The sequence below is a fragment of the Podarcis filfolensis genome (genome assembly GCF_964270895.1).
Source record: "Podarcis filfolensis genome assembly, chromosome: 7".
Classification (NCBI taxonomy): Eukaryota; Metazoa; Chordata; class Lepidosauria; order Squamata; family Lacertidae; genus Podarcis; species Podarcis filfolensis.
In genome coordinates, this window is record NC_139603.1 from 66,606,645 (window position 1) to 66,619,006 (window position 12,362).

At 42.7% G+C, this 12,362-nt stretch overlaps 1 protein-coding gene across 1 annotated transcript; it reads right to left on the reverse strand.

Moving 5' to 3' along the window:
• Nucleotides 1-776: 776 nt before the first annotated feature.
• CFAP418 (cilia and flagella associated protein 418) lies at nucleotides 777-6,554 on the reverse strand. The gene is made up of 6 exons (XM_083622785.1): nucleotides 6,255-6,554; nucleotides 4,966-5,065; nucleotides 4,275-4,345; nucleotides 2,616-2,681; nucleotides 1,485-1,580; nucleotides 777-1,070 (listed from the first exon to the last, which is right to left on the reverse strand). The coding sequence occupies exons 1-6, from the start codon at nucleotides 6,425-6,427 to the stop codon at nucleotides 911-913; spliced, it is 666 nt and encodes a 221-aa protein (XP_083478911.1). The 5' UTR covers nucleotides 6,428-6,554; the 3' UTR covers nucleotides 777-910.
• Between the last annotated feature and the right edge of the window lie 5,808 nt (nucleotides 6,555-12,362).

Below are 12,362 nucleotides of genomic sequence, written 5' to 3' on the forward strand. Positions count from 1 at the left end.
GTTTACCCTTGTCCCCCGCAAAAAAATACTTTGATTTTGAATATCATTGCAAAAAAATTGTTTAGGCTCCGTCGCAATATCATTTACATGAACAGCTTTGAGTGGCTCAATCCAGTGCATTCTACTCAGAAGTAAGTCCTACTGAATTCAGTAGGACTTTGTTCCAAGTGAGTGTGCACAGGATTGCAGACTTAAGGGAGTGGAAAAAGATCCACCCTAGCTCAACTCTAGTTATGTTTACTTAGAAGCAAGTACCACTGTGTCCAGTGGGACTGATTCCTGGGATGACGTGCGTGAAGACTGCAGCCTAAGGACTTGGCTCACAACTAGAAATGAGCTTATTAGAATGCTGGAGCTGTCGTGTCATTTTCCTTCCCATTGCTGGACTGTCCAAGCTATCTGCTCTTGCTCTGAAAGCAAGCTTCAGCATCCTGCTAAAACAACTCCGAAATGATATTAATTTGAAGATTGGCTCACTACATACACATGTGCAGGTAAAAAGCCAAAGCCAAAATATCCCACATGCATATTCAAAAAGTGTTTTAACCCAAGTATTAGCTTAGGCAGATTTCTCTCTCTTTTCAGGTGTATCTCTCGCTTCTACATTTGTGGGATGCCTTCTAGGACCCGGGCCTTGTTTCCTTTCAGCTTCACTTCCTGCTACACTGGAAGTACTCAACAGTTCTGCCAGCCTGGTCCTCTAGGCCGAGGAAGGTCTCCAGCTTACTGTGCCCCCCCTCCAGTTCCATTAGTTCACAAGGGAATTGCAGACAAGGCAAAGTCCACGGTTTGTATTTGGATTATCAAGATCTAAGTGTACACGGAACACACTCAATTCATCACTCGTGATGCCGAGCAGTGAACAGATGGTCTTCATACAGAAATGAGCATGTGGATGACAAAGACAACTTCATTCGATGTGTTTGCTGCAAACCCAGCGGAGCTGTCGATCCACAGTGAGGTCTGTTAATTCATCTATTGATCTCCAAGTGCACTGACAAGCATAGGCCCTCGATCCTTTCTTGGTTAGCATCTTCGTCCTCAACTTGCGGAATTCAGGCATGTTATTCCTACCAATCAAAAATATTCTATTTCAACAGCGTTCTTGTTTTATTATGCTTTTACATTTGTTGGACTGGCTGGGACAACTCAGTCAGATGGATGGGATAATAATAATAATAATAATAATAATAATAATAATAATAATAATACCAACTCCCTCAGAACCACACAGCCAATCATTGCCCAATTAGCCACAGAGTGGAACAAAGACAAAGATACTCTACCCTTGTCACTGAAATGAAAGCCTTTGGGTATTTCTGCTATAGGCTTTCCCCCCAATCTATGTACTGAAATATCCACACCTGCAAGTCTGTAAAGTTGATATCAGAACATTTACGGACCACAACATTTATATGATACCCCAATACCATATAGGTCACATCACACCAAATATTCCTATCAATATTATCCGCAAAGCATACCTGAAAAAGAGGTAATCACATGACTGATCCCACTGAAAGTCATCGTATTGCAAAACGCGGAAGTCACATGCAGTACACCGCAGCTGATCACAGGTTCTGTCCAAAAAAGATTACAAACATTATAGATTAAACACATGGAACAGTTCAATCAACTTATTTCTTAACTTATTAAACTTGTTCATATTATCCAATCTCATAATAGGTGCATTTCTTAAATCTTGACAGAAGTGTGAAAAAACTCACAATTTAATAAACAGCTGTTAAAAGGAAAGGAATATTCTGTTTCACATTTCCTATCCTAACTCACCAGAACTAGACTAACCTTTAAACAGAACGGTTACACTCTAAGCTTTCAGTGCCACTGTTTAAAATTAACCTCCACTAAATAAAATTGGTTCTTACCATTCAATAAAATAAAACCTCAGTTGATTAAAGGCTGCAACTCTGGTATTTACTAATTCAATTTTCACCCTTTTTTCTATGTATGGGTAAAAGCTTGGGTGCCTCCATTTTACAGGAAGAATTTAGCCTAGGAAAAATCCTTATGGGAACTGACCTTTATGGCACATCACAGCTGATCTCTCACCACTTCCCTCCTCGCAAGAGGATCATGTCTGTGAAACTATGTGAACATATATCCAAGATCCTCTGTGTTTCTGATTCATATGCTTCTTTAACATGGGTAAGCATGATCTGTACACACGAATGCTAGTGGTATACAGAAATCTAAACAAACATGGGCTGAATCCTGCATGTGCTGGGGGCTTTTCTCACCTGCCTTGCCACTGGCTGATGCAGCTGAATAGTGAACTCAGACTGACTCCTTGTGGCTACCAGACCACAGGCTGAGATAACTGTGTGCAGCAGCTTGGGTGGGGGTGGAGAGGGTCACAGATGGTGCAAAAGCTCCCAGGTTCAGTCCCAGCCATCTCCAAGAAGGACTGAGAAATGCCTCTGTCTGAAACGCCAGAGGGTTGCTGCCAGTCCGTGTAGACAATACTATGCCAGACCAACAGTCTGATTCAGTATAAAGCAGCAGCTTACAGTATGTTCCTTCCTAATATAGCAGTAAGAGAAACATGAAAGTCTCATAATGCAATTGCCAGTATTTTTAATTTTTTTAATGCCTACCTCTGAGAAATATTTGTTCCTATACCATGCGGTGCACTGCTTCCACCAAGATATACAGGGCAACATCTACAAGAATTAAATTGGAAAGCCTTGAAATAGTTTTGAAGAAGAAGAAGAAGAAGAAACCCCACATTAAACCATTTGCCTGCAAAGTTTGCATCGTTTGATTTCTCAGGTGTCATTACGCTAGTGAGCATGTGTACCTTTTTCAACAAACCTTTTGTTTGTAGAACTGTAAGGCAGGACAATTCAGAAGAAATGGTAATATTATTATCTGCATGATATATGTATCTTGGGGGCAAAAAACCCAACTGGAAGGGAAATACTCCAGATCCTGCAGGATTTCTACCAAACACAACAGGGACTAGAAATCAAGCAAACATCATCATCAACATGGAGCTTTAAGTTCTGAAAAGCTATTAAAATTCCCCCGCCCTCATTTCATGGCATATTCTATATAGTTAAAAGAAGAACTGATGTGACCATTACTTCATAAACATCAACTGGTGCTCCCACATACTCACAAAACTGTCAGCATTAGGGAGACCAGAAGCTAAAGAGTAGAGCATAGCTTGAGAAACACACATGCTGAAATTCCATCTTCCACACAGCTATTAAAGATGTAGGAGCCCTGTTCTCTTTTGCATCTGGCTGCCCTAACCAGCAATAATGCAACACAGTAATAACATTCTGTCCACTGAAAACATAGGGTTTGATCCATGCTATGCTAGTTGCACTTAGGTCCCATTGAAATCAAAGTGAAAAGTTAGCAATGATTCAAATGAATCTGTCCTTACTTCCTTGCTGTCCTGTACAGTGGTACCTCAGGTTAAGAACTTAATTCGTTCTGGAGGTCCGTTCTTAACCTGAAACTGTTCTTAACCTGAGGTACCACTTTAGCTAATGGGGCCTCCCGCTGCCGCCGCTGCCATGAGATTTCTGTTCTCATCCTGAAGCAAAGTTCTTAACCTGAGGTAGTATTTCTGGGTTAGTGGAGTCTGTAACCTGAAGTGTCTGTAACCTGAAGCGTCTGTAACCCAGGGTACCACTGCAGTTTGAAACTGTGTCCCGGGTAAGACTCTTCCCTCTAATCCACCCTCAAAATACACATACCCTATATGGATCTTTTGGCAGAACTTTCTCGTTTCCATGTTGAACATAGACAAATTTACTTCTGAGAAAACATACACAGTTAGCTTCTGATGAACAGTGATATCCTAGAAATAGCTATATGGAAATACCGTGTTCGATGGGGCTTAGTCTCCGATAACCTGGCATTAGATTGCAGCCTAAACCTATGCACACATAAATGAAATAGCCATACCATTCTTCCAATTTGCCTCTGCCTTCCCTTCCACTGTTGTTTTGCTTATCCTGCACTTTAGATTGTAAGCTCTTTGGGCAGTGACCTACCCAATGGTGCAATGTAAATAACTCAAGTCCCATTGATTTCAATGAGAACTAACAGCAAAAAGTAAATCCCACTGAGTTCAATAGGACTTACTCTCAGGTAAGTGTGTACAGGCTTGCAGTCTTAGTGCAACTAAGTCACTTGATCCAACCCATGCATTCTTTTGTTTACTGACTGTCAATGGAGCTAAGTTGAAATTAGCTGTTTACTGTTCAAAGCATTTTCTCACTCATGTAATTTTTACTTACCTCTTACCATGAGCTTGAACGGAGGTAGTTCTATTTTCAGATGCAGAGCTAGGTGACTTAGATTTATGTTTCTAATAAAGAGAGAGAGAGATGGGGACCTCTTAACACAAACCAGGAGCACGGTAAAGTTTTCCTGCTTTTATTTCCAAATAACAACGACCAGAAGTCTACTTGAAGAGGAGGAAGACAGAGGGTAGAAAAACAGCAAACAACACAAGGGCTTCACAAATGGCTCCCATTTCCGCAGTCAGCTGCAGCAAAGGTACATGGGGAACCAAACTGCTCCATCAGTCAGGCAGCATCTTCCTTCCTCCAGTAAGGATGTACCCATTCTCTTAATGTGAACTTTGGGTTCTGGACTGGAGTAAACAGCTCTGGCTGATGCATAGGACTAGAAGTTCTAATCTGATGTGAAAACTAAAGCAGTGTTAGCTTTATTCCAGATTAGGGAATCCAGAACACTTTTTCTCTGCTTCCTTGGCTTTGGTTCTACCCACCACCACCATGCAGCCCTGACGGATTACTCCTGAGGGAACCCCGTCCTTGACTGTGGGGGAAGGTTGTCTTTTTTGCTCTAGACTTTCACCACTTTCCTTTTTCATCTGGCTTTCTTCTTCAAAGGTTCTGACTGACACTCCCCCCCCCCCCCGCAACTTTCCCTTTCCTCAGAGGTTGCTTTGTCTTGACCTACCACAAGATTTTTGGCATAGCTGTTTTCGTCGATGATATCTTTAATTATGTCATCTATGTCTTCTTCTTCACTAGCACCTTTTGTCAATACTTTGGAAAATCTGGAAAGAAATGGAAGAGGAGCATCCTTTGGTAAGTTTGTTTAGAAGACGCTGGCCAAAGTATGGGGATAGCCGCTTCAAACACTTAAAACCCCAGTGGCAATTGTCACATGTGAAAACGACATGTTTTGTCTCCAAGTGTGCACAGTGGCCAAACACAGTTTCCCACAAAGGTGAGAGGAAGCAATGATTGTTCATCTATGATACTTGCTACTTATGCAAGCCTGCCCAGATGCTTAGAAAGCTGAGGTAATTTCAAGCTGTTTTAGTATTTTAACTTTTGCATGTTTTAAAGCGGGGTTGTGATTTTTATACATTTTATTTTACTGTTTTATCTTCTGTAAACCGCGTTGTTAGTTAGTTTGTTTGCAGTGCCTAAGTTTTATGAAATAAAATGAATGCACAGACTGTGGCCTGCAACTGTGGCTTGAGATGCATCTTTCCTGGGATTGACTTAATTCAGTGGAGCAGTTGGTGGAAGGGGAAGAGGGGTAAACTGTCTGGAAGATAAGCCAGAGGGGGTGTTGGAGAATGTTAAAAAGATGCAGAGATGGGGATAGTCTGAAGGAATTGGGAAACGCTGGTGTGTTCATGCAAGCTAAGAATCTGGCAGCAGTAACAGCTGGGTGGTCGCGCGTCACGTCGCCTGGAAACGAGGGAGGGAGTAGAAAGGAGAGACTAAGCGGCACCCACAGAGGTAGAACACGCGGAAGAGTCGCGCACAACCCTCATTTCAGGTTTCCGCTCGAGCACGCTCCTGTGCGGGGCCAGGAGTATCAACATGCACAAGAAAGAAGGCAAGGGAAAGGCATGTTCCGCCGAAGCACTTCTTTGGTGCCCTTGCTGTATTTTCTTCTTTTTCTTTGCGTGAGTTGCCCAAAGGCTGGGCGGGTGGAAGGGGGGAAAAGCCTGAGATGCGCAAACGGTTGCATGCTTGCTCGGAAGTATCACTTAATTCAATTGGGCTACTTTCGTAGTAACTTCGCTTAGGGTTTGGTGAGTGCAACCTAAACACGCTTAGAAAATGAGGGATTTTATTTTTAAGGGCTTCGGAGCTTTCTGAAGTTTGCACTACACGCTAACTGGGAACCGGAAGTGCCGTTAATACTTCTCTTTGAAACTGCGCTCCCCTTTAGGGGCATCTCGGAGGGGCGGGGGAAAGAAAGGCGCGAGCATGCGCAGTGCTCACCTGGCCCTCTCCCCCGCCGCGGCGGCCTCGGCCTCGGCCTCTTCTTCCTCCTCGCGGAAGCGGTTCCTTTTCCGCCCCTGGCCTGGCCGGCCTCGCTCCGAACAGTCTCGCCTCGAGAGGCGGCAGAACTTGTTCTCTACCTCGTCCAGCAGCTCATCCAGGTCGTCCGCCATCTTAGCCTCTCCTCACGTCTCTCACCCCCCTTCCCCTCGTTGCCATGGTAGCAGCGGGGGGGGGAGAAGGGCGAGGGCAGGCGCGCCCCGCCCCCTCCGCCCCCACGTCTAAGCCGCCGTGGAGAATGGTTAAATAAATGAACAAAACCTATTCCTTAAAGTCTGGGATTGAAAGTTAAAAGCAGAACTCACATTCACAAAGCATGTAGACAAAATTAATGTTTTTTTTGTCTCGCACGTAGTCGGCAGGATTCGAACCTGCGCGGGGAGACCCCAATGGATTTCTAGTCCATCGCCTTAACCACTCGGCCACGACTACAGAACATACGTGTTGCCTCTTGCACAACAACTGAGCTCACTTTGGAATGCAGCGTCTGCCTGTGCAATGTCTCCTGTTAGGCTGCTTCGCCGCCACAACCGCCTAAAATGATTTAACAAGATTAAGCACAGTTAAAGTCATAGCTGTCAGCTTTTCCCTTTTCTTGCGAGGAATTCTATTTGGAATAAGGGAATTTCCCTTGAAAAAAAAGGAAAACGTTGACAGCTATGGTTAAAATATTATTATAAACATTTTGGCAGACATCTATAAGGATGCACCGTACAACAGAGAGCACTGGGATGTGGCTTTCCAACAAGGGCAGTTATAAATTTATTCCCAAAATAGCTTTACAATAAGCATTTTACGTGTTTTGTTTTACGACAAGCGCAAACCCATTTTTTTTTTATTCTGCACCGAATCACAGTTGTTTCCCCTGCTGTCATATGACAGCCTCCTACGTTTTCTTTCTCTTGTTTGGACAACAGAGCATCTTCTAATGCTTACTCGGAAGTAAGCCTCATTGTATTCAACTTACTTTCCAAGGCTGCAGCCCTATGCAACCTTACCTGGGACTAAGCCCCACTGATGCTCGTGGGACATTCGTAGACAGGTGTGCAAGGGTGCATATAGTTTTCTCATGGAAGTTACTATAGGACTAAGATGGCTGTAATATGTATGCCTTTCAAACCCAGGTTTGATGTGAATCCATCTTTATTTGTAGCAATCAATTTTGGGGTACAACTATTTGCAAATGCCACTGAAGTGGTATTAGGGACTTGGAGTCTGACAACATCTGGAAGGCCACAGCTTTTTAATCCCTACGCATTTGCAACTCTGTGATGTCTTCTTTTAAAATAAGAGCACTCCTTTTTTGATACAAAATAAAACAATGTGGCTGAGCGGTTGTGGGTTCAAAGTGGCCTCCTCTGCTCTTTCTCATTCCTCACGGCAGGGGGTTGGACTAGATGACCCTTAGGATCCCTTCCAGCTCTACAAGTCTACGATTTTATGATTCTATGAAATATACTAAGGCAAGCAACAGCACCACCTACCTTGCTAGCAGGGCAAATGACATATAGTTGCCCTGTTGAGTAAAATTTATATTCCATTTCAGGACTAAAAATATACAACACTAAGAATGACAAAGTTATAGAAAGGTGGTCAACTATTGAATAGTAAGGCCACATATTTCTCTCTCTCTACACTTTAATTAATTTGTTTATTTATCTATGATGATGGAGCATATAGTTTATGAGGAACAAATCAGCTCAAACTACCTCCATGTTTGTTACTCTTACCATTTTTCGTTATATATATTACATATCTATCTATCTGTCTATCCATCCTCTTTGCAAACCAGTGCAGCTTCACATTTTATGCAGGAAATGTAATTAAGAAACATGTGAATTCTCCTCTCTTGAATTTTATCAGCCTTATAATAACTATTATTCTTCGGACCTGCAAAGGTACCATGAAATATTCCAAATGTGTATAGGTATAAAATGCTGTTTGGTGTGCCGTCTGTTCAAAGTCCTTGGCATGTGGCCACTATTGTCTCTTTCTATTCATTCATAAAAGTGACAGAGAGGGAATGCTCTGTTATGTTGTGTTTGATTGGTAACCCAAGGAAACAATCAGAAGAGCCCTTCTGAACTAAGAATCATTGTCTCTTCTAAGCAAAATGACAGAAAACCTATTGCTGGATTTCTCCTGCCAAGATCGCTCAACATTCGTCAGACTCCTTTTTTTCTTTAAAAAGAAAAAGCAAAGCCTGCAGTCCTTAACAGCTACAGGCGAAGCCTTTCAGTTACAAGGTGTTTTATAATCCTCTTGGTACCATAAGTAATGAATTGCAAGCCCTCTTTAGATTCTCTTGTACTTGGAGCTTTTTATATTGTTGTTCCGTTCCCCTTCCTCCACCTCTCAAGGCTCCTATAATATCACTGCCCTATAATGACAGACGTGTTGGGCTGGGCGGTTGTGAGCCCCTCAGTGGCTGATGCTATGGAAGAAACTGAATAGCCCTGATGCCTCTCCAAGTCTTTTTCAAGCACTCCCTTGGTTTAGGTCGTGGTGTCATGTAGGTAAATTGAGTCCAGAAGTTGTGGATCCTCAAGTGGAATTTTTACATCCATCCCTCGCAGCTGTGGAGAGTTTAGACTAATCACAATTCTCCCTGGTATACCATCATCTCTGTAATTTGAAAAAGGATCAGGAGGAGCCTGAAGGCTTGCGGTGGGGGGGGGGGGACATCTTAAAGAAACCTTTTGTCTCAAAATACATCACATGTGGAAAGGGAGCACTTGTTGCTTCAGTGCGAGGGGCTTAAGGAATGTACAAGTCAAATACGTTGTTGGCAGCCTTTCAGGTGTCCCTCAGAAACGCAGCGGCACACATTTGCAATACAAAATAGCACCTTCTCCCTTTTGGCTCAGTTCCCAAGCAGCTTTAGCAAGTGCCCATGTACATGTGTACATGGACAGCAATATCAGAACGGATAGGGATAGAGTATGCTCTCAGACTGTTTTTGGGGGAATTCAATCCCATGCTGGCAAATTCAGCTTAGACAACTCAAGCTGATTTGGAGCTCTTGTGCAACAAAGCCGTTTCTTCCCCATAAGATAAGACTTTCTGCAGTAAGCAAAGTGATGGGGAAAGTGTGTGTGTGTGGGGGGGGGGCGGAGGATGAGCCATATTGGTGATGAATACATCACTCACACAATATTTTTTTTAAAAGTAATATTTATTAAAGTTTCAAAAAGTTACAAAAATAAGAAAAAAAAATAATAAAACAAAAAAAATACAAAATACAGAAAAATAAAAACAATTAAAAACAGATCAATCTTCCCATTACTTATCTTTCATTGGCCTTGTTCCCTCGACTTCCTCACACCTCCCTTTTTGTATCCCACTTCTAATATTTGTTTCAGCAAATCCTTTCCCTCTTTCTCTATTTTCTGTCATCTTATCAATAACATATTCTTTAACCTTATTTCCCATTACGGGTAAATTACTTATATGTACTTAACTCCTTATATCATTTCTGCTAAATCCATAAAGTGTCATTCCATCATTTTTCTAACAGTCATTACTTTAACAATATTTCTAAATAAACATTTTAAATTATCCAACAATCTTCCACTATCTCCTCTCCCTGGCTTCGGATTCTGCCAGTCCTTTCCGTCAGTTCCATATAGTCCATCAACCTGGAGATCTTATGTCCGAGGCTCTTAAATCTTTTCCAAGCCCCTTCTGCGGATCTTCTTCATATTCTTTGATACTCAGGAGCAAATCTCGAGAAAACTCCAACCTAGCAATGCTTTTATTCCTTCTGAACAATTCAACCAAATTTCCATAGTTAAAACTAAAGTCAATAAAGAATTTCTGGACATATTTCAGACTTCTTCCACTTCTAGATGTCCCCAAAACTTCAGGCACCTCCAAACCCAAACCCATGTCCCAAAAGTCAATCAATCCCTGGATAGAGGAATCTTTCCAACTTTCCTTCTTCAATCCAAGTTGGGATCCAAACCTCCAAAATTGGCTTTTGCTAAGTTCAATCCTGAATGACCTCGATTTGTAATCCACAACTTGCTTCTGAGAAGTTAAGGGACCCGCTTGTACAACTTTAAGTTCCACAACATCACCTTTCTCCTTTTCCTCCACCATTTGTCCTGCCAAGATATGTTCCTGTGCCAACTCCTGAATTGTTTCTGTATTGATACTCACTTTTTGGCTCAAGTTAGTCACTTTCTGCTCCAAGTTGTCAATTTTAATTATCGACACGATATTTATCGTGTCAATTTTAAATATCGACACTCTGTCTTTTTGTGGAGCTGTTCCAGCGTATAATTTATCTTATATAAAGCAGTCACAATAGCTTCTCCTATCAACATTTTGAAAAAGTCCAAGGTCAGTCTCTGGTTCTCAGAGTCTTTATCTTGCAGCTGGTGTTCTCCTTGTTACTTTCCTGCAACAGTTTCACAGGCTCCCTCTAGAGGGGAACAGTTTCACTTGTAACAATTTTTTTGAACACAACTCAAACGAATAACAATAGCTTCAATTTTCGGTTACTTTTTCCTCCTTTTTTTTTGAACGCAAAAGAGGGCAAATGGAAACAGTATCTTTCTTGTGCTAACTGTCAAATCCGTTCTGTCAATAAACTTTCCCCGAACGTCAGCTGGCAGACCTTTTCCAGGCTCGGAGCAGTGGCAATTTAATTTTTGACTCTCTCCTGCAGGCACACTAAATCCGAGACTACCCCCCTCTTCTCCTGCTTCCAAGGGGGGTTATATGATTTTGTCCGATGGAAATTTAATCCTTTGTCAAAAGCTTTCAACGACTTTAGCTTATGGCGTCTTTGCTTCAGTCTATTTACAAAAAGCGGAAGGCGGACTTCCTGTTTAGAACCTTCCCGCTTCGGTGCCAAATTAAAGAATTTCAAGTATTTCAAAATCCAATTTTCCGTTCTACTCACGAGTACTTGTTTAGAGTCCAATTGTCCACAAGAAAAAGGGCCTTCGTCGCGGCGGCAAGACCCGATTTCCGCGGAGCGGGTTCCTCTCGGTCAGAGGAACTCCGCCATTGCCGATGGCGCTAACCCGGAAGTCCCATCACTCACACAATTTTGACCAATTTTCAGTTGCTTGATGTCTGAGCTTCAAAGACAAAGCAGCACTGCCCCATCTTCCCTTCACACTCTTGGAAATGGAAGTGTATATATATTTAGTATGCTGTGTCCTTGCTCATTTCACTCACCAGCCCTGCCTACCATCACCTGCTTGCCAAAACACCTCTCCCACCTCAAACCACCTCATTTGGATCTCACCCCCTCCTCAATTCCTTTGTTTGTTAGGACCAGCGCTTCCCTGGCCATGAGGCAGGCTGAGGCAGCCACCTCAGGCAGCAGAACCCCAAGAGGTGGTGCCCCCACAGGTTCCCTGCTTTCCTTGCAACTTCCCTTGCTCGTGGGGAAGTGGTGGCTTTCAGTGAAATCTAATTGGAACCCGCTGCTGCTGCTTTACAGGCACTCACCACTTTTTTCCTGGGGGGACACATACCCCTAAACATTTTGTGAATCTAACGGGAGAAGAAACTAAAACTTTTAAATTTTTTAGTTTCTTCTTTAGCACGGTGAATTGCTAGTTCCGTTGAACAGTGTGGTGAATTGTCAGTTCTGTTGCTACCCTGATGGTGGCCTCATTTCCTGTCACAGTGTTTCCTGAGTCTCAGACAGAACCGGGCGTTTAATGTGTGAAGTAGGAGTTGGAATCTAGCATGGCGATTGGTCAGTTTCATTGTTACCACCTCCGATGGCAGCTTCATTTCCTGAATCTCAAATGGAAGCTTGTTCTTTGTACAGTGGTACCTCGGGTTACAGACGCTTCAGGTTACAGACGCTTCAGGTTACAGACTCCGCTAACCCAGAAATAGTAGCTCAGGTTAAGAACTTTGCTTCAGGATGAGAACAAAAATTGTGCGGTGGTGGCGCGGCAGCAGTGGGAGGCCCCATTAGCTAAAGGGGTACCTCAGGTTAAGAACAGTTTCAGGTTAAGAATGGACCTCCAGAATGAATTAAGTTCTTAACCCGAGGTACGACTGTACTTTTGTCCATTT

What these genes read in the sequence shown, in the direction of transcription:
- CFAP418 (XM_083622785.1), bottom strand. Translation starts at nt 6,427, where the DNA reads ATGGCGGACGACCTGGATGAGCTGCTGGACGAGGTAGAGAACAAGTTC. An exon ending in GTTCAAGCTCATGGTAAGAG is followed by an intron (nt 2,682 to 4,274) that starts GTAAGTAAAAAT and finishes TAATTCTTGTAG; the next exon opens with ATGTTGCCCTGTATATCTTG. An exon ending in TGTGATTACCTCTTTTTCAG is followed by an intron (nt 1,071 to 1,484) that starts GTATGCTTTGCG and finishes TTTGATTGGTAG; the next exon opens with GAATAACATGCCTGAATTCC.